Raw genomic sequence first — 25,459 nt, 5'->3', positions numbered from 1 at the left:
CTCCAATTGGGTTCAAAGCTTTTCTTTGTGGTCACACGATAAACACAATGTCAAAGTTTCAGAGCTACGCAAAAAAACATTGCCTTTGTGTTTATCATGTGACCACAAATTAAAGCTTTGGACCTGATTTGGGGAATCCTTGGTGTGCTGGTGACATTTGCTCACTTGGATTGTCTGCAGTTCCCAGTCTGTGGTCATTACAGCACCCAGTAATACTGAACAGCTATTTGCAGGAATGTGTGCATTGGGAATTCTGTGTTTTGGACCCTTACAACAAATGTCCCAATCAGAGTCCCCTCCTACATCAAATTTCTCCCACTTACAACAATTGCCCCATCAGAGTGTCCATTCACATCAAATGCCCCATCAGAATGTCACCATCACATCTCATGGATTAGTGGATGCACTCTCAGAGATCTGGGGTAGGGGGACAAAACTAAAATCTGGGGGGGACACAGCCCAGCCCAGCACCCCCTAGATCTGGGCCTGATGCTTTTAAAGGCCCTCTTTAACCTTGCAGGCCCAATTCTGCAGCCGGTTATTTCTACAATTTCTGTGTACCAGACTGCAGCTAATTGGACTAGGGCAATGAGCAACCAGCATGATCATGTCTTCCAGGATCACACCTTGGAGCATTCGCAGACACTGCTCTCTGCTCTACACCTTTCTGTGGATCCTCTAAAACAAGCCATTACACAGATCTCTAGAATGACTCTAATTTCTATCCATGTGCAGAATATTATGGATAAAAACCTGATTAACTGAAGTTGCTTGCAAATATCACCTCACATGTATGCCCTTTGAAGGAGGACATCAGGAGTACCTAGACAAGCTTCTTCTAATGGACTCATATCCTTTCAGCTATCCGCAAACATCCAAAGGACTATTTAGATACTTCAGGTCTTTGGTTGGGCAATCATCTTTTAAAAGTCTTCTCTCCAACCTTCTCTTCGCCTAGAATACTTAGACCTTATTCTGAACATAGTCCAAACAAAAATCTTTCTTCCAGAAAACACATTTCTTTCTCTAAAATCTCATACTTGTATCTTAGGATTAAAAAGACACCCACTCAATTTTCTATGAGAGTTCTGGGTCTCATGCTGTTGACATTTTAGGCTGTACCCTTTGCTCAGTTGCATTCAAGGCAACATCTTGTTGGCCTGGAAAAAGTTTATTTTCTCAACCTCCCTATGCACCTCTCCAGCCAAGCAAAGAATTCCCTAGCTTAGTGGATTTTTAATCGAGCCTTAACAATGGGGAAGTCATTTCTGCCACACCCGTGGAGGGTAAAAACAGATACCAGCCACTTGGGTTGGGAGGAGTGTTCCAATCCTTCATAGCTCAGGGAACATGGTCATCCAAGGAAGCCAAGCTCCCTATCAACATTATGGAGCTGAGAGCAATAAAACTAGCTCTGAATCACTGGACCTCCCTTCCCCAAGGTCACCTGATCAAGGTACAATTAGACAACACATTGCAGTGGCCTATATCAACCATCAAGGAGGTACCAGGAGTCAGGCAGCCTAATGGAAGTAAGTTTGATCATCTCATGAGCAGAGAAACACTGACCAGGCCTCCCTACTGTTCACATCCCAGAAGTGGACAATTGGACAAGAACCAAGGGGAATGGGCCCTTCATCCCAACATCTTCAATTGTTTAAGTTTGACCTCATATTATGGTTTTGGTAAATCTTGTACAACAAGGAAAATTGTACAACAAAATTGTGTAATGCATGGCCAGCTTTATGCCCCCTTCATACTTGCGGACCTTTTGTTTCATCAGTTCAGTCACGTTTTTTCAAAGAGAAAAAGGATGACGTTTACATCAGTTTTTCATCAGTTTTTTTTTTGTCAGTTTACATCAGTTTTTTGACTTCCACTACAGACCATTTGTCCATTCACATCCGTTTTTCGTCTGTTCCGTTTTTTGTAATATAACAAAAATAGGTCTTTAAACAAAATATTTAAATAATTACCGCGCTCTAATATCATCAAAAAGTGCAAAGTGCTTATACAATAATATAGCAGTAATAAATATAAAGTGACTGAACTGAATAAATAATTGAAAAAAATATAAGCATTAAATAAATTGATACAATGATGTCATATTGTCAAATCACTATTTGTGCCATCCTTATATAAATGTGCAACTATTCCATCTGTAAACCACAAGAGAATGTATATACTATAAATAAAAAAAATATATATATATATATAATATATAAAAATAAAAAATGAAGTTGCGCATGCGCGGCCGGCGGGAAAGACATGTCCCGCTGAGGCTCCGTCTCCCCGTCGGGTGACAGTGCCCTGAAGCAGCGGGTCCCGGCCCACAATCTACAAGGAGGGGACCCGGTCCCCGTGGTAATCTTTCCAGGGTCCGATCCGCCCTGGTCAGCGGCGGATCCTCTGCGGTAAGTCGGAGAAATCCGACAGAGGACTCCGTCCCTGCAGCGAGCCGTCCATAGACCCGCCCACCGCTACCCTCGGTACACAGAGGCAGGGGAGAGAAGAGAGAGTGCAGGGGGGCTGAGATACGAATAACAGCCCCCCCTCCAGTAAAAGCAGCACTATGGTCAAAGGGGCACCCCGGCACCAGGTCCCCCCATCCACCAAAACCATTAAGGAGGCCCTGGCAAAGGCCTCCACAAAGATGGCCACCGCCCCAGCACGTGGAAGCAAGCAGGCAGCAGGGGCATATGCAGCCCTGCAGGATCCGCAGCCCAGCCATCCCTGCACGTCTGAGGGTGAGTCTGACCCTGAACCAGATGTCCCTACACAAGCCCTGACGCCTGACCTTACACCCCCAGACCTGTTGTCACGCTTTGAAAAAATGCTACACAAAGCTTTGAAGCAAACCTCAGACCGCATCACTGCCACGCTATCTAGAGAAATCCGTGAACTAGGACAGCGCACTGCGGACCTAGAACAGAGGGTGGATGGTCTTAACGCCACACTTCAGACGCATACGGATGACCTTGATCTCCTGCGTGACGAAAACGCAACTTTATTGACATGACTAGAGGACTTTGAAAACCGAGCATGGCGCTCAAATCTACGTGTCCGGGGCCTTCCGGAAACGATCGTTGATGTACAATCGGCAATAACAGCTCTGTTCCAAGAGCTTGCCCCAGCTATCCCAATCGATAGATTGGAATTAGACAGTGTCCATAGGGCGTTAGCACCACGACGCAATGACGGTCTGCCACGTGACATTATAGCCAAGCTTCACTTTTTCCGTACCAAGGAGCAACTTCTACAAGCTGCCCGTAATGCAGAATCTCTGCAGTTCCAAGGTCATACCTACCATTTACTTCAGGATCTATGCCCCACAACCATCGCCAAGCGCAGGGCTATGAAACCTCACCTACAAGTACTTCAACAACACGCAATACAATATAGGTGGAGTTTCCCTTTTGCAGTGCGATTCCGACACCAGTCCCGGGATTACACCTGCAAGACTCCTGAGGACCTTTTAGACACCCTGTGGACCCTGCAGCTACATCCCCCAGCGACGCCTTCTGAGAGTGCCAAGCGGAGGTCCACATCCAGCTCGCCACGGAAGTCCTTCCCCACGCGTGCAACTGAAGGTCAATCCAACTTCCACAAGAGAGGGCGTTTTTCGTCTGCGGGCCTACCCTCACAAGATACCATGGACTGAACTATGTCCCACTTTATTCTTCTTTTTCCCCCCCTTATTTTTATCGCACACACCATGCGATATACTCTTTTGGTTATCACTATGGTTAACACCGTTAGTATTCTCTCTACCTCTACACGTTAAATCTTGGTTGCCCCACAACATGGGGACTGTTCTGCGCCCCCCCTCCTGGGTTCCATAATAGTTTACATTTGGGAGCCTAGGCTTTGACGGCATGCGATGCCATACCCCTGCACCCATGAGGTTTCACTAGCACTACTAGTGCCGTCTGAGTCTGGGATTCCCTGATTTTATCGGATGTTTTTCTTTTTAATATACCTGTTTTTTCTGCCGGGACCTTGCCGTCATTTGGTAATCACATTGCCGTCATCCTTACGGTCCGCGTACCTGCACACTCCACCTTAGCCCCTGTGTTATTGGTTATTTAATAACACTTGGGCTACTATTGCTCCCTAGCCCACCCTCACCCTTAAATGGCCTCCTACACCCTTTCTTTCCTGTTACCTCTCTCCTACCGTACCCCTCTTCCCTCCCTCCAACATGACTCCATGACCTTGCTTAACAAACTCAGCAACAATCTTATCCTCCGCAGTAATCGTCAGGCTCCACCCCGGGCGGTGGAGCCATGCTATCCAATCCACTATGCGCTTTCCCCATGGGCTCGTTAAATGTCCTTACCTTGAATGTTCAGGGCTTCAATATCCCGCAGAAACGTAATAAGGCTTTCCGAACCTTTGCTACGTTTAAAGCCCACGTGGTCTGTCTTCAGGAAACACACTTTACTTCCAACTCCACTCCTAAGTTTTTTGGTCCTCGATATCCTCAGGTCTACACAGCCTCTGCCACTGCCAAACGTAGGGGGGTACTGATTGCCTTCCATCGAACAACACCTTTCATGCCATGCACCGAAATCAAAGACCCAGAAGGTCGTTACCTCCTGTTAGTAGGGCAACTCCTTGACGTAGATGTCACCATTGTTGCATACTACGCCCCAAACCAAGACCCTTTACCATTCCTTTCACACATACTCTCGGTTATAGACCATCATAAACGCGGAACTCTCATTGTTAGCGGAGACTCTAACAATGTAATATATCCCTTTCTCGACAAATCTCCTCAACTATCTCCTATCCCTGCTTCTAAACAAATCTTCCAATCCATACTACAACGTTATTCTTTGATAGTCTCATGGCGAGAACTTAACCCGACCAAACGCCAATACACCTTCTATTCTCACCCCCACCGGTCATTCTCTAGGATAGATCATATTTTTGTCACCACTACCTCTTCCCCTCGGCTTTTGACCTCTGAAATAATTCCCATCCCCTGGTCTGACCATTGCGCCGTGTTCACATCCATGGCCTCGTTGGCCCCATCCCCCACTGAATCCTCTTGGATCATTAATGATAACCTACTTGTAAACCCAGCTCACTGTCTAGAAATAGAAGCAGCCCTTAAAGACTACCTCTCTCTCAATCAATCACCTGATATTTCCCCTCTCCTGCTATGGGAAGCGCATAAGCCGGTATTGCGAGGGTTTTGCATTAGCAAGCATCCTTCTTAAATAAAACCAAAAGGCAACAACGTCTTCTACTTGAGCAAACCTATGATCGTTCTCATCAAGCCTTCCAGGCGGCTCCTACGCCTGCCAATCGTGAAACCCTGGAGCGATCTAGATTGGCCCTAGATCTCTTTCTCACAGACCAAGCGGAACTCTCACTCCGTAGATCTAGGCACAAATACTATACTAGGGCAAATAAACCCAACACATTCCTGGCTCTTTCACTCTTTCAGGCTCGACCAGCTCACTAAACCTATTAGGCTACGCACCTCCTCTGGCAACCTCACTAGTAACCCGGAACACATCCTACGGACGTTCCATAAACACTTGTCACAACTTTACTCCTCTTCCACACCTTGACCCCACACAAGCTGATACCCTTTTAACTTCCATTTCTTTCCCGAAACTCTCAGAGTGCCAGTTAGCGGCACTTGAACGACCCATCTCCCAAGCCGAAACCTTAGACGCTATTAAAAGTCTAAAGCTACGTAAACGCCCAGGGCCAGATGGCTTCTCAGCCACTTACTATAAAAAATTTGCTCATCTCCTTACACCTATCCTCACTAATGCTTTTAACGCTTTACTATCTGGCCAAACCTTCAATCATGAAACAGTGCAAGTGAACATTTCAATGATCCCAAAGCCGAATTCTGATGACACGCAGTGGTCCAACTATAGGCCAATCTCTCTCCTTAACATTGACATCAAACTGCTAGCAAAAGTCCTTTCTTCACGTCTTAACCTGTATATTGGCTCTTTAATTCATAATGACCAAGTGGGCTTTATCCCAACTAGACAAGCGGGAGATAACATCAGACGTGCATCCCTTTTGGCAAACTTAGCAAGATCCCGTAATATTCCCGCATATTTCCTGTCCCTAGATATCCGGAAAGCATTTGATACAGTCTCATGGCCATACCTCGATTATATTTTGCATCGGTGGGGTTTTGGCCCACATTTCTTAACCTGGATCTTCTCGCTGTATCGAGAGCCTTCGGCCAGAATTAGGTATCTGGGGCACAGGTCAGCTCAGTTCCCGATTTCCAGAGGCACGAGACAGGGCTGCCCTCTGTCCCCCTTGCTCTTTGCTCTGGCTATAGAGCCCCTAGCCCTCTTAATTAGAGCTAACCCGGATGTCAGGGGACTCGAGATAGGGGGCACACACCATAAGTTATGTTTCTTTGCGGATGACGTCTTGCTCTTTCTCACGTCTCCGTTGACTTCTTCTCCCTCCCTACTCCGGCTTCTCGAGGCGTTTGGCGCGCTTTCTGGTCTAATAATAAACCCGAATAAATCTACAGCACTCAACATTTCTCTCCCCCCTAAAGAGTTTACACATCTGAAACAGATTTTACCATTCCCTTGGTCACAGTGTCATATCCCTTTCTTAGGAATCAAACTGACCCCTAAGTTATCAGACCTTTACGCAGCTACTTATCTTCCGATGCTAAACCATCTCTCTGCCCTTCTGTCCAAATGGTCTTCCCTCCCCCTCGCATGGCTAGGCAGAATAGCAGTTATCAAGATGTCAATCCTCCCAAAAATTCTATATCTGATTAGAGTCCTCCCAGTCCCAGTCCCCCCTCATTACCTCCGCACACTGCAGCGTCGCATCTTTTCCTATGTATGGGGCAATACTCGCCCTCGTATATACCGCCCTAAGCTCGCTGGAGGTCTAGGCCTACCCAACATCAGCAAATATTATCAAGCAGCGCATTTAGCCCAATTACCTAAGTATCATGCAACCTTTGAAATCCCTCAATGGGTTGCGCTTGAATCAATAGAATGTGATCCCCTATCCACCGCTAACCTACTCTGGTTGAGGCAGATAGACCGCCGCTCTATAACCAACCCCATCACTTCTCATTTTTTATCCTTATGGGATAAACTGAAAACCCGTTACCTCCTCCAATCACTACATAATCCTATGTTCTCGTTTCTACGAAACCCAGCTTTTCCCCGGCGTGGCAGACACCCCGTTTATTCAAAGCCTGGTCCTCTGCTAATTTGCTCCGTACGCATCACTTCCTACAGAGGAATAAGTTTAAATCCTTTGCCTCGCTGCGGGAAACGCATAGCCTCCCGGCCTCTGAGATATTTAGATACTTGCAACTACAACACTTTTACGCCCCATACGCTACAATAACCAATCGGCCAGACACCATGTCTCTCTTTGAACGAGCGTGTTGCAAAGACCCTCATAGACGTGGGCTTATCTCCTGCTTATACTCACTCTTCGCCGCTTCGACCACCATGTCCCCCCCTCTATATACCCATAAATGGGAAGTGGATCTAGGTAAGAAATTCGACCCGTCTGATTGGGACCACATTTGGGCCAACACAAAATCGTCTTCGCAGAACGTTGTAGCATTGGAAACGAATTATAAAGTTTTAACCCGCTGGTACTTGGTCCCAGCAAGAATCGCAAAATTTACCCCTAATTACTCGCCCAACTGTTTCAGAGGCTGTGCGGATCTGGGAACACATTACCATATATGGTGGGACTGTCCTGTAGCCCGAACCTTTTGGGATGAAATTTTTACCATGATATCTACATTTAGCACTATCACTATACGGCCAGACCCAACAACAGCCCTACTCAACCAATGCCCTTCTGGCATCTCCAACTCGCAATTTAAGCTCCTTATGCAAGTCACGACAGCGGCTAAACAGGTTATAGCAAAGTCTTGGAAATCCCCTACCCTTAGTGTCGCGGCCGTCAAAACCAGAATAACACAAGCCATGATACACGCAAAGGTGGAAGCCACAGTTCTTGACACGATCCCTAAATTCCTGCGCATATGGAGCCCTTGGGTAGAGCATTTCCTTCCGTCTAACTTTGACGAATCACTGCTTCTCCCTTGAGTTCTGTACTGTACGCCAAGGATATGGTCCATAACCCCTCGTACGTAGCACGTAGAGGTTGTTGTGCACTTGATGAATGTTCATGGAGTCATGGTTGTTGTTCTTCTTCCCCTTCCCCCCCCCCCCTCCGCCCCTGTCTGACCCCCTCCAGACTTCCCCCTATTTCTTTAATGCACTTAAGAGACTTACCATGATTGGCTGATACCATCTTGTGATCTGTCATTGATTTTTATTTACCTGTTTCCGTTAGAAATGTATAGGCGTTAATGCCTTGACCCTCATTCATTTTATTATGTCCTACTGTCACATTAATGCCTAGTATACATTAACAATGTCTCCTTGTTTGTGTCATTCTGGTTTATTGTTAATAAAAATTGTTTGAACAAGAAAAATAAAAAATGAAAAAAAATGCTGAAAAAGAAACAGCAGTACTGTCCTAAATGTGTCCAGCAAAGACAGGTATGCTATCCTTCAGTATGTAGATCAGGTCTTTGCAATAATGTTGGAAACCTGTGTGATTGCAGGGCTGTGAGGGATACTCCCTCCTCTGATCCACTCCTCAATCCTCTGCCTTTATGCTCCTCGTGTGTCTCATGCAAAAGAGAAATAAAGAATATGGTGTCTTATCCCAGGGGTAAAAACAGCTTTTAATGTGCTTCCATATTGCACTCACATGTCATGTAATACAATAGCGCTTTTAGATCTGTCAAAAATCCGTAGCTTGCAGCTAAAACATAGCGGTGGGTGTGTATCCACACACCTTCAGTACTCGCCGTATATTAGATAGGAATGCGCGGTGACGTCACTGCCCCTCCCCAAGATCACACTAGACCACCCTTACAGTACCCTGTGGTTCCTCGGAATATTAATTTGGTTCTCTCTGCTCTGTATAAACCAGCCTTTGAACTTACCAGGAAACTCTTTTAATAATCTTTCCTGCAAAGTAGCCTTAGTAGTATCACGTCTCTCAGACGTGTCTCTAAATGAGTGTCTGTCTCTTGTAAGGAGTCATTCTTGATCCTTTCAATAGAGAAAGTTTTCTTACATCAAGACCCACCCTTCTGTCCAAGGTGGTTTCTAACTTTCACTGTAAGGAAGGCATCATCCTTCCCTCTTTGTGTCTTGCTATTAAGTACCCCAAAGAGATTGTTTTTCATTGTCTGGATGCTGACAGAGTTCATTTATGCTTCCTCGAACTCTTGTATAATGGTTCAGGGTTGGGGTGGGGTCAAAGCTGTAAGGCAGTAGGAAGATCTCTGGCAGCATCTGTTGATCCTGAACTAATTCACTGCCATGTGTGCTTAGCAAACCCCTAGGTACTCATTCATTTTGGACAGAGTAAGGGAGGGGTTATAACCCATGTCAGATTTTTTTTTTGCCATCTGTGTCCCATTAGGGAGTTTTCCCTTCACTTCCTGTCCCATAGCCAAAACAGGAAGTAAGAAAATCTCAGCAAATAAAGGAATTCCTTGGGACCCCCGGGTCACCATAACTAGTGTCCTCAATGGTGTGTGTGTGTACATAATCCATGATATTTGCTTCCGGCCCATTATTATCCTCAGTGGGCTTGGTAGAGCATCACTCTACATCCCTTAACATCAAATAATATACCATGCTGTAAATCACTGTTTTTCTGACTGGTAACAATTACTTCTTCAAATGTCTTTTCTTAGGATTTTTTGTTAATATGGATGACTTAATCTGTGTAAGATATATATATATATATATTACAAAGCATCCTGGTAAATATTCCTAAAGTAGGCAACAAGTGTGTTTCTGTATGTAATTTCTATGAAACTTACCTGGAAAGAAGCCACAATGCCCATTCCAATGCAGCCAATTATTCCAATTAGCAAAGACACGAAGTTAAAATTTCTACACAGAAATGGAGATCTAGAATTTTGTATCTGGACTATTTTATATCGTACATACATTGTTGCTGCACCTGATGGAAGAAAACACAACAATTTAAATTCCAATATGATGAAAATCTTTTTAATTTTTAGCAAAGTTTTAAAACATGAAAAATATGTGAGGATAATTGTCACATTCACCTGTTCCACACTCCAGCCTTGTGTTTTTACACCCAGTCACAGAGGGAGCACTTAAAGAGATAGAATATGGGCTGCTCAGTGTTCAAGCAATACACAGAAATGCTAGTAGCTAGACTCCAAATGATTTCTCAGTTGTTTCCCAGTGCCTCCCAGTGTCTTTTTGACATTGTCCATCCACCCAGTACCCAGCTATTGTATGCCTCAGGAGATCCACAGCATTCCCCAGTGTCATAAGTTTCATTCCAGTCGATTCCAGCCTTGTGATTCGAATGTATCCAAGTCTGCTTTCAGCCTTGTGCTCCAGATGTATTCTAGCTGGCATCCAGATTTGTGATCCCAGTGAACTCCGGACTATACCTTGTGCCTATGACCCTTAGCATGCTGCTGTTATCTTCATGTTTTTCCATCTGTATTCTGCTCCTGGGACCCCATGGACTCTGCAAACATCCAGTCTTCCTTCTCTACTGTGTCTCCCCCTGCATCTTTGTCAGTCATCTGATCCTCAGCACCCTGTGATTTCCTGCCAGCCTCTTGAGACCAGCATCTGAGCACTTAAAATGAAGATCCTCCTGCACTTGAATGGAGTCCTAACCTTGAAGCTGCTGACACTAACCTTATACCCAATAAGTGAATAAACCAATAAATATAACAGTGCAGCGCTGACAAAATTAAATGATGAATACAAAAATATAAATAAATATGTAAATGGTGATCAAAATAAACCAACTTGGTACATAATAATCAATCCCCTTGATACCCACATCAGGGAAATCTACATATAAATAAATAAGTGTATATTATATAAATAATTGTGTAATACGTGAATCCCCTCTCACTGGGAATACAAAGTGCACATAGTGAAATATAAACTGTAACACAATACTGTGAAATGACACAAAAAAATGGGCAAACCAACTGTGGACAAATGGTTAAATAGTCCCAAAAATAGCAACACATATAGTGGTACTCCCACTTCACTCTCATGCAATAGTCGTGCTGTGTAGGTGATTCACAAGTGACAATCCTCCAATAGCCAGAATGCCCCCTCACCTCCTTACTTAGGGCCAGCTTGCTTTGGGGATCAACCGATCCTACAAGGACAGTCTCCTCCCAGGGATCCCCTCAATGATGGCAAGCGTCTCCAGCCTTCAACCAACTAGCAGCCAGCTCCTCCCAGGATCATAGTAAAATACAAGCAGAGACCCTCCATAGTGTAACCGGTTTATTAAATGAATAATCCAAATAAAAAATGCCCACTCACATAACAATAGTCTTGTTTCCAGCTCATTTACCACATGCTAGGGGTGTACTGCATGGGTATCTGCAAAAGGTGATCCAATATGGCCCCCACGCCGGAAATGACATCACCACGTTCCCAGAAGTTCCTCCCCGCGTACCGACGCGTTGCGTCACGTTTATCACGTGACTTCCTCAGGGTAGTGGCCGGAACTTCCTTTTATAAGGAAGCTGACATCCAATCCTAATCCGGAGGCGGACCTCCGGTGGCCATTTTGTTGGAGTCAGTTCCTTAACATCAGAAAGGACAGACGCTGACTTCCAATCACAGTCCGGAGCCAAACCTCCGGTAGCCATCATATTGGAGTCTGTCTCTCACTACAAAACTATATAGACGCGATGACATTTGCCAAATACATAAATACTACAGGGGGAATAATCAACATTAAAAACAAAGATGCCCAAATACTCCTATGAATAAATACATAAAACAAGGGGTCCATCCAACCCTCTATATATGTATTAACCCCCTATCCCAAACTCATATGAGAGCTCCCCCATACATATAGAGCATGCGCCCCCTAGTGTAATAACTAAAAAATAGCATGGGACATCACAACAAGGCCCATAATCTAATAAATGGTGTCCACACATCGGGGCTCACAATATAATAAATTATTCCTCAAATCATCCCATAAAATAAATTAAATATATATATAAACTACACTATTTTATTCATCATAATAGCATAACATTTAATAATTAATAAATGTATATAAAAAATATCCTATCTATCTATCTATATATATACACACACACACATACAAAAAAAAAAGGGGACACCTGCTACGGACGTAAAATATATTGTACCCTTGTAGACACCATAGGTTCACAAAATACCTAAAATTAATTTCTAAAATTTTTATTAGTATAAAATGTAAATACATATATAAATTCTTCTTCATAAATATACTTAATAAAATACACAACGATAATACATATAAATCAGATCACTTATACATAAAAAAATTAATAATACAGATAAATAGATCATAAATATACTATTATAAATCACTTAAGCATAAATTCAGAATCTAATACCTAAAAATCACTAATAAAGCAATTTAAATCAAAATCTACGTTTAAACCTCTAGGCACCTGTGTCCTCATCTCATAAATCAACCTGGACTCTAATTGGCTGAGGGAACGTACTTTATTGAGTCCCCTCCAGTGCCCTTTAAACTTTTCAATGCCCCAAAATTTCAATGCGGAGGGGTCTTTGTTGTGATAAATCGAAAAATGTCTAGATACATTGTGCTTAGGAAAACCCTTTTTAATATTCTGCACGTGTTCAGATAGCCGCTTCCATAGTGGTCTCTTGGTCCTTCCCACATACTGGAGACCACATGGACATTCCAGACCGTATACCACTCCCTCCGTTCTACATGAAATAAAATCTTGAATCATGAACTCTCTTCCTGTGGAATTGGCCACAAAGGATCTCATCCTTTTATTCTTCCCTTTTTGTTTCTTTACAGGCAAAACAATTCCTACAGGGAAAGAAACCTTTTTGGTCTAAAAATGTTACTCCTTTATTATTTCCCGGCGGGTCTACAACATTTCTGACCACTCTTGTTTTAATCGTAGGTGCCTTTCTATATATAAATGTGTGGCATTCCAGTAGGATTTTATTTAAAATAGGATCTGCTTTAAGAACCGGCCAGTGTCTTTTAAAAAAATTTTCAACCTTTTTGTAGTGTACATTAAAATCCAAAATCTGATCATCAACAGTCGTATCTTTCACTCTATCAACAATAGGGATCTATCCATTTCTCCAATATTTTTCATTTCCTTCTTAATATGTTCTGATGTGTAACCTTTTTTCTCAAACCGTTCCCCAATTATTTTTACCTGTTCATCATAGTCAGCTTCTAAGGTACAGTTTCTCCGTAACCGCACAAACTGGCCCTTTGGGATGTTCAACAGCCAGGGGGGGGGGGGTAATGACAGCTATCCAGAGGGATGTACCCATTACGGTCCACCCCTTTAAAATAGGTTTTAGTAATAAGTCCTGTTTCCACAACTTTAATATTCAAATCTAAAAAGTTTATGGATTCATTACTACTTTCCCATGAGAACACAATATTCCTGTTATTATTATTCAATAATTGGAGAAATTCTTGTAGGGATTACCTACTCCCTTTCCATACTATAAACACATCATCTATAAATCGCTTATATAGTACTAATTGTTCAGGATAATGTTGATAAATAGTATCTTCCTCCCAATTCGCCATAAATAAATTCGCTACATTAGGAGCATACCTTGCTCCCATGGCTACTCCCCTAATCTGTTAAAAAAATCTTTTTTGCATGCCAGAAATAATTGCGGGACAAACTAAAATCGAGGCACTCAATTAAAAACTTTCTTTATGTCCAGGACAACTCACTATATTCCCTAAGACCCCAGCTGGTAGATTCAATGGCATCTTCATGCCCTATGATCGTATAAAGGGATGCCACATCAGCACTAGCAAGATAGATATTAGGATCCCCCTTAATATTGTTCAACAGCTGGATTAGATGCTTAGTGTCCCGTAAATATGATTTAGTCTTCTTAACCACCGGTTGGAGAAATATGTCTATATAGTGTCCCAACCTGGCCAACACTGATTCAATCCCATTCACTATAGGCCTACCTGGAGGGTTCACTTGATCTTTATGTATCTTGGGAATCGTGTATATCACAGGAATCCTACATGTTTCTGGCACTAAAAATTTGGACTCCCTTATTTATTTAATATCTTTAATTCCCTTCCCCTTTTGACCAATTTAGTTAATTCCTTTCTATACTGTATGGTTGGATCCCTTGGGAGAATCTTATATGTGGTAGTATCCCCTAACTGGGTTTACAATTCTTGCAAGTAATAATCCTTTGCCAGTACAACAATGCTGCCTCCTTTGTCCGCCGGACTACTATGTCTTCCCTTTTGGTAAATCTCTTAATCCCAACTTGTAGGCCACTATAATCATTTTTCTTAGGAATAATTAGATTTTCCAAATCTTGGTTCACCATCTTTTTAAAAGTCTCCACATGACAATTATTAGATATCTGTGGGTTAAAAAGTGATCTGTTCTTTAAATTGGAATGTACAATCTCACTACTAAAAGCATTATTAATAATATTAGTTGCACCTGGTAAACTCATAAAATGTTTCTTAATATTTAGTTTCCTAATGAACTTCTGGGTGTCTATGAATACATCAAACTTATTAACAGGTTTGGGTGGGGCAAACTTGAGTCTTGTCCAATACCAACATTTCTTCCTTAGTAATATGGGACCCACTCAAATTGAAAACTCCCTCACCCACTTTTCTCTTTTTCTTTTGTGTCCTCCGCCCTGCTCTGCACCCCCTCCTCTTGTGGGGCTTCTCCCTCCGTTTAGTCTCGGGCTCCTGTCCCTCTCTAAAAAATCCCTTTCATACCTCAATGGTTCAAATCTATTGTACATCTGTATGGGACTCCTCCCTTCAACCTGATGATAATTCCATCTTTCCTGTGGATAATATCTTGGACTTCCTGCATAATACTGCCTCTGATCCGGTCTGTCATAATGATAGGATGGTTGCGGAACATAATTGCCTCTTCGAGGATATGATGGTCTATACGGTGGGAACTGTGTTTTCCAATAACTCTTTCCCCTTACCTTTTGATTTTTTATGAAAAGGCCCCCCATTATTTGGCTTCCCTCCATTCCTCGGCGTATGATGCGCATTACGTGTATGATACGTATTCGGGTTCCTATATGGTTCACCTTGTTGATTGATGGGCATTCTTGGTGTGGCTATCCTAACTTCCTTCACTGGAGTTGTATTAGCTGATCCTGAATCGGTTAAATTGGATGCTGTTTGCCATTTAAAAACTGCATCTTTCTTGAAATCATTAAGATCTCTATTTTTTACTTTTTTTATATACTTTTTTTATACTGTGTCTCCCCCTGCATCTTTGTCAGTCATCTGATCCTCAGCACCCTGTGATTTCCTGCCAGCCTCTTGACACCAGCATCTGAGCACTCCTACCTGTGTTTCTCCTCTGTGCCTCTGCGTGTTCCCATGCATTTCTATCAGTTGGGACTGTGTTACCTACAGCATAGTGAATCCAGTGCTGCAAGGGACTTTCACTTGCTCTCAGTAGCTGCCTGCATTGGGGAGCCAGAGCACCTCAACGTGAGAATACCCTGCAGCGTAACATCTCCACCTTTTAAAAGCTCTGATGAAGACAAGGTGGTTCCTGCACCTGAAACTTTCTTAGGGCTTTCACTACTGCTAAATGAGTGGGCGCACGTACATTCTCTACTAACTCTTTGGTCTTCACCAGTGCCTGCTCAGCTGCTAGTTCTAGACAGCCAGTCCTTCCCTAGTGAGAGCTGATTACAAATCCATTATAATAGCTATAGTGTATGTATTAGAACTTGCTGAAAATTAAATAATGTCTTGCTGTTACATGTTTTCTTTTTTTAATTCAATCACATATTTGTAAATGCTCTAATGGTCATTTGTATACCAATGAATGAGATTACCACCTTTGTTTAAAGCACAGCCCCGGCGATGGAGTGGAGAAGATATTGTATGTATGTTCTAACTATTGCTGACTTGATTTTGGAGGGTGCTTTCTATACTTGTGCTTATCAACCTATCTGATGTTTACATAGTGCAGCAGCTTAACCTGAAATCGCCACAAATGAGTAAGGGTGGAGTCAGTGCAACAGGAAGTGTGCAAGAGGCCATTTTACTGGAGGTTTACATATCTGTAATGTAACCAAAATGCAGCACAAAAAAAAAAAAAAATAATTTATATATATATATATATATATATATATATAGAGAGAGAGAGAGAGAGAGAGATATACATATACACACACACATATATATATATATATATATATAGTTGCAAGAAAAAGTATGTGAACCCCTTGGCATTACGTGGAGTTTTGCATGAATTGGGCATAAAATGTGCTCTGAACGTCATCTAAGTCACAACAATAGAAGAACACAGTCTGCTGAACATAATACTACACAAACATTAGATGTTGCCATGGTTTAATTGCACATAACATGTAAACATTCACAGTGCAGGGAGGAAAACGTATGTGAACCTTTGGACTTAATAACTGGTTGACCCTCCTTTGGCAGCAATAACCGCAACCAAACGTTTCCTGTAGTTGCAGATCAGACCTGCACAATGATCTGGAGTAATTTTGGACCACTCCTCTTCACAAAACTGTTTCAATGTAGCAATATTCTTGGGATGTCTGGTGTGAATCACTCTCTTAAGGTCATGCCACAGCATTTCAATCGGGTTGAGGTCAGGACTCTGACTGGGCCACTCCAGAAGGCGTATTCTGTGCTGTTGCAGCCATTGTTTTGTTGAATTACTTGTATGCTTTGTGTCATTGTCCTGTTGCATCACCCATCCTCTGCGGAGCTTCAGTTGGCGGACAGATGGTCATACGTTTTCCTGCAAAATGTCTTGATAAACCCTGGAATTCATTTTCCCATCAATGACAACAATCCGTCCAGGCCCTGAGGCAGCAAAGCAGCCCCAAACCATGATGCTCCCTCCGCCATGTTTTAAAGTGGGGATGAGGTTTTGATGTTGGTGTGCTGTGCCTTTTTTTTCTCCACACATAGTGTTGTGTGTTCTTCCCAAACAACTCAATCTTGGTTTCATCTGTCCACAGTATATTTTGCCAGTAGTGCTGTGGAACATCCAGGTGCTCTTTTGCAAACTTCAAACGTGCTGCAATATTCTTTTTGGACAGCAATGGCTTCCTCCGTGGTGTCCTCCCATGTACTCCATTCTTGTTTAATGTTTTCCTTATTGTAGATGTGTCAACAAAAATGTTAGCATGTGCCAGAGATTTCTCTAGGTCTTTAGCTGACACTCTGGGATTCTTCTTTACCTCATGCAGCATTCTGCGCTGTGCTCTTGCAGTCATTTTTAAAGGACGACCACACCTAGGGAGAGTAGCAACAGTGCTAAACTTTCTCCATTTATAGACAGTCTGTCTTACCATGGACACATGAACATCAAGGCTTTTGGAGATACTTTTGTAACCCTTTCCAGCTTCATGCAAGTCAACAATTCTTGATCGTAGGTCTTCTGAGAGCTCTTTTCTGCGAGGCATGGTTCACATCAGACAGTGCTTCTTGCAACCAGTAAACCCAAAACAGGTGTGTGTTTTTTAAGGGCAGGACAGCTGTCAGCAACACATCCAATATCATCACACTGATTGGAGTCAAGGTTGGCTCACTCCTGGCTCCAATTAGCTCTGGGAGAAGTCATTAAGCTAGGGCCTCACATACTTTTTCCTCCCTGCACTGTGAATATTTCCATGTTATGTGCAATTAAACCATGGCAACATCTAATGTTTGTGTAGTATTATGTTCAGCAGACTGTGTTCTTCTATTGTTGTGACTTAGATGACGTTCAGAGCACATTTTATGCCCAATTCATGCAAAACTCCACATAATCCCAAAGGGTTCACATACTTTTTCTTGTAACTGTGTGTGTGTGTGTGTGTGTGTATGTATATATATATATATATATATACACACACATTAATTAAACAATAAAAAAGTACAAAAAATAAATAATAAATTAAGAGTCCAAAAGTCCCAAATGAGTGGTAAATATTGTGCTCCAATCAGAAAATAGTGCTCAAAAAACTCTACAACTTTTTTTTTGAGCACTATTTTCTGATTGGAGCACAATATTTACTACTCATTTGGGACTTTTTGTTATTAATATAATTTATTTTATTTTTTTTCTACATGTTTTTTATTGTTTAATTTATGTATATTTCTTTTTTCCGCTGTGGTTTGGTTACATTATGTTGGTGTTGTTTTCAAATACCATAAACAGCGCCCTCAACTTATATATACCCTTAAATAAAAATTAAATCAAATAATATTATATATATTAATAATATTATTTGAAGAAATGATATATGGACTACAACTTATCATGGACTTTTTCTGATTGTCCTGATATTTCACTATATATATATATATATATTAAATCAAATTTTATATATAGAGTATATATAGGTTGAAAGCGCTGTTTATGGTATTTCCATTCATTTATACACTGTTTATATTTGTTTTAAAATAGCAGCTCTAATCATTAATTTTTGAAATTTGATGGTTTTCACGTCAGTTTGGTGTGATGTGGTAAGCCATCGATGGATTAATATATCAATCTGTCATTGTTGATATATTGGTATTATATCCATTTTTTCTTATACACAAAGTTTTTCTAGCAGCAATTATTTATTGAAGTTTTGATTTTCTTTGGCGCGGGTTTAATTTATTTTATTTTACATATCTGTTTGCTGGTTATCTTCAGTGCACTCATGTGAAGTGCACTTTTTAAGCTTAGTATTTTAATAAAATATCATATTGGAAGCAGAGATCACTATATATTGTTCCTTTTTCTGAGCTTTTCAATGTCCTGGTCTGAAGCAGGGGCGGACTGACAACTCATGGGGCCCCCGGGCAATAGGGAATCATGGGGCCCCTGTGTCCTCGATCATGCTCAAACCACACCCAAAAAAGTCTATGAAGGGTACCAGGGGCATCTCATGGGGCCCCCTACTGACCCCGGGCCCTCGGACAGCGCCTGAGTTCCCAAATGGTCAGTCCGCCCCTAGTCTGAAGCGTTATGGCGGATGGAGCTGGATTGTAAATCATCTGGTGGCTGAAGTGGTGATCGATGCTGTAATATATAAGAACCCCAGTTAAAGGGGAAGGTGCATATGACCTAATATATGTTGGGTCTACTCCTAAGGTGAGAGCCAGGGGCGGACTGACCATTTGGAAACTCGGGCACTGCCCGAGGGCCCGGGGTCAGTAGGGGGCCCCATGAGATGCCCCTGGTACCTTTTTCATAGGCTTTGAGTTTGGGCAAGGACACAGGGGCCACATGATCCCTTATTGCCCGGGGGCCCCATGAGTTGTCAGTCCACCCCTGATGAGAGCATAAGCTTTGTGGTGATGGGGATGTGAACTTTGTATGAAGGATACATCACAAAACACCGGTGATAAGAATTTAGGTTTTCAAACAAGAAGAATAGTTACATTTCACACATATTGGACACTATAAACATAATAAAGGAATACGCTGTGGTTTATGGATAATTGTGTACACATGGACATTATATTCTGAAATCTCCGCTTATAAGATAGTGTGGTGCAAAGAGAGTGATCACATATGTCTTTGTTGGTCAGTACATATGGATAACTAATCTGTGGATATGGATACATTGTATTATTGGAGACGAATGTATATACATTGATATACTGTATCGCACAGAACTAATTTAAAGGCACTTAATACTTGATAAGGAATTTAAGAGAAAAGATATAACTGCACTTTAATCACTTTACAACTGTGCTATAGCCGAATGACAGCTACAGCACAGTTGTCCAGTTCTGGGACGCCGTCATATGATGTCCTCACAGAACATGCCCCCCTTTGTGCGCCCCCCAGCAGCCCGTTTCCAGGGCTGTCAGTGATCCCTGTGTATAACGGACACAGCTGATCACATGACCAGGTAAAATGGCAATCACAGCAGCATTTTACCACATGATCAGCTGTGTCCAATAAGACAGCAGATCACAAAGTAAATACAGTTGCCGCTTATCAGAAAGTACTGTCGATAACCAGCAAATGTCACAGAGCAGATCTGCACTGATAATCAGGGCACTGATGATTAGTGCCCTGATAATCAGTGCTGCCCAGCAGTGCCACCAGCCAGTGCCCAGCAGTGCCACCCATCAGTGCTATCCATCAGTGCCGCCTATCAGTGACCATCATTGCTGCATATCAGTGCAGCAGCATCAGTGTCTCCTCATCAATGCTCACCAGTGCCGCCTCATCAGTGCAGTCTATCAGTGCTGCCTATCAGTGCAGCCTCATCAACGCACATCAGTGAAAGAGAAAAATTACTTATTTGCAAAATGTAATAATAGAAACAAAGAAAAGCTTTTTTTTCCCCCCAATTTTTTGCTCCTTTTTTTGTTTATAGTGCAAAAAATAAAAACCCCAGTGGTGATTAAATACCACCAAAATAAAGCTCTATTTGTGTGATAAAATTATAAACATTTCATATTGGTACAATATTGCATGACCGCGCAATTGTCATTCAAAGTGGAACAGCACTGAAAGCTGAAAATTGGCCTGGGCAGGAAGGGGGTAAAAGTGCCCAGTATGCAAGTGGTTAAAGGGACATTTAACCACTTCAATACCGGGCACTTTTACCCCCTTCCCACCAGGCCAAAAAAGTTCCCGGTAAAGATATCGGGAGCATCTGAAATTTATACAGAATGTTTGGGAGTATCACCATCTTGACTAAATTAATTCTTCCAATCCACGAGGCCCCCCCCTTTACTAGTCTTTTCAGCTCATCTTTTATTTCATTTATCAGGGGAATATAGCTTATTTGGTATATGCTTTTTACCGAAGTTCTTAATTTTATTCCAAGATATCCTATTTCGTTTTTCTTCCAGGAAAAAGGGAACACATTTTGTAATCTTTGCTTTTCTGTGACTGCATGATTGATATTTAGGATTTCCGATTTAACCGGGTTTATCTTCAAGTTTGATACTCCTCCATATTCTTTTAGTTCTTTCATTAAGTTGGGCGAAGTTTTCCTAGGGTTAGCCACATAGAACAGCATGTCGTCTGCATAAGCAGCGACTTTGTGTTCCCTGTCTCCTATTTTTAACCCTTTTATGCCATTACTTTTCCTGATCCTCTCCAACAGTGGTTCTAATGACAACACAAACAACATGGGGGAGAGGGGGCAACCCTGCCTAGTTCCATTATTCATCCTGAAAAACTGGGATAATGTTCCATTTACCTTTACCGCCGCTGATGGGTTCTTATATAATCCTTTTATCCAATTCATCATTTTAGGTCCCAGACCCAATTTTTCAAGCGTGTCGAACATAAACCCCCAGCTGACCCTGTCAAATGCCTTTTCCGCATCAATCGACAATAATATAGCATATGTTTTTTCCTTTTTTAGCTTTTTGTACCAACATCAAAGATCTCAGACTGTTGTCCCTCCCCTCTCTCCCTGGTATAAAACCCACCTGATCTAAATGCACCCATTCGGACATCAGATCCTTTAACCTTGCAGCCAGTACTTTTGCGTACAATTTAGTATCAATGTTCAGCAATGAAATCGGCCTATAGCTTGCACACTGAGAATATACTCAGGGGTCGCGACCTGGTCTTAGTCTGCACCAAGTCCATCTCCACCATCAGGGGCCCTGGTGAATAAGCAGACTGGGACTTAGACCCCGCGCCCTGAGGAACCCCGCGCTGTGGGCTGCTAGAGATACCGCCAGGCGGTGTCTGACATGCACTAGCTGAGGCATCCACTCCTCACAGCAAATATCCATAATACAAGTAGCTGGCAACTCAGAAAGCTTCTTAATAGAAATCTTTATTGGTTACATAAATACAGGATTCATAAAGCTTCACAAAGCCTTATTCATAGCATAGCAGAGGGCCATGTGGGTATGTGGCACTACCTGTGTAAACCAGTGCATACATACAGACCTGTATCCCAGAACACAGACAGTTCACATTTGGGGATTTGCATCTGTATTCATGTGCGGGTTGATGCAAGTAGCATCGCATACCCACTTGTAGCCAGAAACCGCCATACTTGTCTGTTGGGTAGCTGTTCCCTGTATGTATGGCTCTCGAGAGAGGAGTAAAGAGAGAATGTACCTGGTACGGCCATCTTGCGGCCATGTGCATGAGCCCTAATTGTTTTACAGCAGGAGTGTACAACCTTTTGACTTTCCTGGGCCACATTGGAAGAAAAGGAATTATCTTGGGCTACACATAATATACATTAACAATAAAGATATCTGATGAGCAGAAAAAGTCGGGCAGATCACAAGTTAATGATCACTGATATAGATACTATACCTATCTGAGTAATAAAACTTCATTTTTTTTGTAATATTTTTTATTATTTCTAAAAGAGAGAAGCATAAATCTAGTGCAATATTTGACACTGTTTTTGATAAATGAATGCATCCATGTCTGGTTCGATGGATGGAGTAGTAATTCTCAATGATTTCTCAAAGGTGTTCATCAGATATTTTGGTCCTAATTTTGCCCTTTGTGTGCTTCATCCATGAAAATAGTTGCTCACAAATATAAGTGCTGCCGAAAACTGATGACTTGAATAAGGTGTGGTTGTGAAGAGTGGGATATTTTTCTTTGGGAAGATAAAGTTTTTTACAAAAGTCTAGTAAAGAGACAATGTCAAATTTTTCTTTGGCCGCATGTGTTTCCTAAGTGTAAAAGTACTTTTACAAAAAAAATTCCAAAAAAAAAAAATCAACATTTTTAAGTAAGTTTACAATTTTGTGTTGGGCCGCATTCATAGCTGTCTTAGGCCACATACGTAAACCACCTTCACTTGAAACAACCTATTAGTTAAAAAAATATTTTTTTTTCAATGGTGCTACTTGACTGCCTCATCTTTCTTTTAGTTAAGGTAGTATTAAACCCTAAAAGGTTTTTTAGCTTAACACATTGAGCATAAACATTCCCCAGTAAACTATTTAAAATTCTTACCATAGCAAAGCTTTCAAAGTGTACAGTCTGGAGTAAGTCAGTTAGTTCGGAGAAGGAAGGGGGGAGAAAGAGCAAGGACCAGGGGAATCAAGTACATATAATATAAATGCAGTGTCAAAAAAAAAAAATACTATAAACGCAGTGTCCAAAATACCAAGGTATAAATCTATTAATCAAGTACATATAATAATATAAATGCAGTGTCCAAAAATACATAGTAAAAACGCAGTGTCCAAAATACCTAAAGGTTTTTTAGCTTACCAAGTGTCCAAAACTATACTAAAGATGAAAATTCAAGTCCTTTCTGACACTTTCCCAAAAAGACTCCAAAGTGATCCTCAAAAAAAAAACTAAAATAGTGTATTATCCTTAAAACAATAATGCACAATCACATACAACATAAGTGTCACTCCACATCAAACGTGACCATATATGTGAATCAAGTGCTCGACGTGGAAAAACATGCTAGTGAAACACTCTGGTGATCCAACAAATCAAAAAACTAAAGTGCTAGAAGTAGTGCACACTTCTATAGTGTAATGACTGAATACCCTTACCAGATGGCAAAAGAAACAGCACTTTAATACCACTAAGGGTATACACCATCCAAGGAAAGATAATCCAGCCTGGATATGTTCGTTGAGATGTCCTCATAGCCTCATGGATAATGCTTCTAGCTGTCATCAGGACCTTGAGCAGGATTACTCCATAGTATTCATAGTACCCATCATATATAAAAAGGATATATAGTGTAATTCCATATGGTATAAATAAATAACACTTTATTATGCTCTTACTTTTAAAAACCGATAAATAGCACCACAGCTCTCATAACCCAAACTTTTGCCGAGCTCAGCAGCTATCAAAAGTGTATGGATGTGATTTCTTATCTCCAAACCTTAATGCAGAGTCTCAGCAGTAGACCAGAGTGTCTGAATAAAATCTCTTAATCCAAAAACCCCATGCAAATGCTTCACAATTATAACCTTTATGCAGGAATCTCTTTTTTATAATTTGTGTCTTTTCTATATACTATTTAAATATAGAGCAATTCCTCATAATTCTTATAAATTGGCTTTTCGGCATTCCATTAATCCAAGATGGATGGTGGCAACTTATAGTGGGTATATACCCATTCCCATCGGTTTCCTTAAAATACGTTTTAGTGTATAGGACATCCTTTTCTATAAAAATATTTAGATCCAGAAAATTCACCGATATTTTATCTATGTTAAAAGTGAATCCTAGCTCATATTCATTATTCGTTATGGCCTGTAAAAAAATATTCAAAGAATCCACCGAGCCCTCCCAAATAAGCAGAATATCATCGATATATCTTCTCCATGAGACTAGCCCTTTCCAATTTTTTTCAAAGATTTCCTTCTCTTCCCATCTAGATAAAAATAGGTTAGCCAAGCAGGGTGCAAATTGTGTGCCCATAGCTACCCCTTTCTTCTGTACATAAAAATCACCATTATACCAAAAATAATTCTTTTCCATACAAAATTCCAACAATTGTACAATAAATTTCTTCTGTTTCATGTGTAGGTCTGTAAACTTTTTTAGTGCCCATTTGATAGCTCTTATACCGTCATCATGTTTGATACTAGTGTAAAGAGAGTTTACATCTATTGTGACTAAGATTGTGTCTTTCGAAACTTTCATATTTTGGATAAGATCTATTACTTCCTGCCCATCTTTAAGATAAGAGGGCATCTTCTTAACTATTGGTTGCAAAAAGAAGTCTATATACTCCCCTGTTCTGGAGTGTATTCCACCAATGCCGTTAATTATAGGTCTCCCTGGGGGATTTACTAGACTCTTATGGATTTTGGGTAGGTAATAAATGATGGGCATTTTACAATGGGATGGAACCAGATATTTTGCTTCCCTTTCATTCAATATACCATCTTTTTCCGCAGATTTAACTAAATTCTGAAGCAATTTTTTATATTTATAGATAGGATTACTATTAATCTTATAATATGTCTCAGTATCATTCAAGATTGAGCCCATAACCTCTTCATAAGCTGTCCTTTCTAATATCACCATTCCCCCTCCCTTATCCGCAGGTCTAATTATGATACTCTTTTTCTTCTTTAAGGAATCTAAACCGACATAAAAGGATTCCTCCTCTTTTTTTTATTTGAATATCCCTCAAATCTTCTATCATCATTTGTTTGAAAACTTCTAAATTTCTATTGGTATTATTAGTTGGATTAAATGTAGAATTGTTCCTCAAACCACTATGTATGAATAATTCTGATGGGCTATTCTTATTGGCATTTTTATTGGGGCCAGGTAATGAGGCAAAGTACTTTTTTAATATTCAACTTCCTTATAAATTTATTAATATCAATATAAGTATTACATTTATCCAAATTGGATTTAGGAGCAAATTTTAATCCTTTATCTAAC

The 25,459-nt window shown here is 41.2% G+C and overlaps 1 protein-coding gene across 1 annotated transcript in view; it reads right to left on the bottom strand.

Annotated features, from left to right (window-relative positions):
* Positions 1–25,459, bottom strand: part of DRAM1 (DNA damage regulated autophagy modulator 1) — an 87,854-nt gene that overhangs the window by 21,857 nt on the left and 40,538 nt on the right. The window contains exon 3 of the mRNA XM_089651808.1: positions 9,890–10,032. Coding sequence (XP_089507934.1) covers positions 9,890–10,032 — 143 coding nt within the window. The remainder of the gene's footprint in view (positions 1–9,889; positions 10,033–25,459) is intronic.

Source organism: Staurois parvus, unplaced genomic scaffold (genome assembly GCF_062004578.1).
Source record: "Staurois parvus isolate SC_StPar_1 unplaced genomic scaffold, SC_StPar_1.0 ptg000025l, whole genome shotgun sequence".
NCBI lineage: Eukaryota > Metazoa > Chordata > Amphibia > Anura > Ranidae > Staurois > Staurois parvus.
This window is presented reverse-complemented; position numbering and strand designations above follow the sequence as displayed.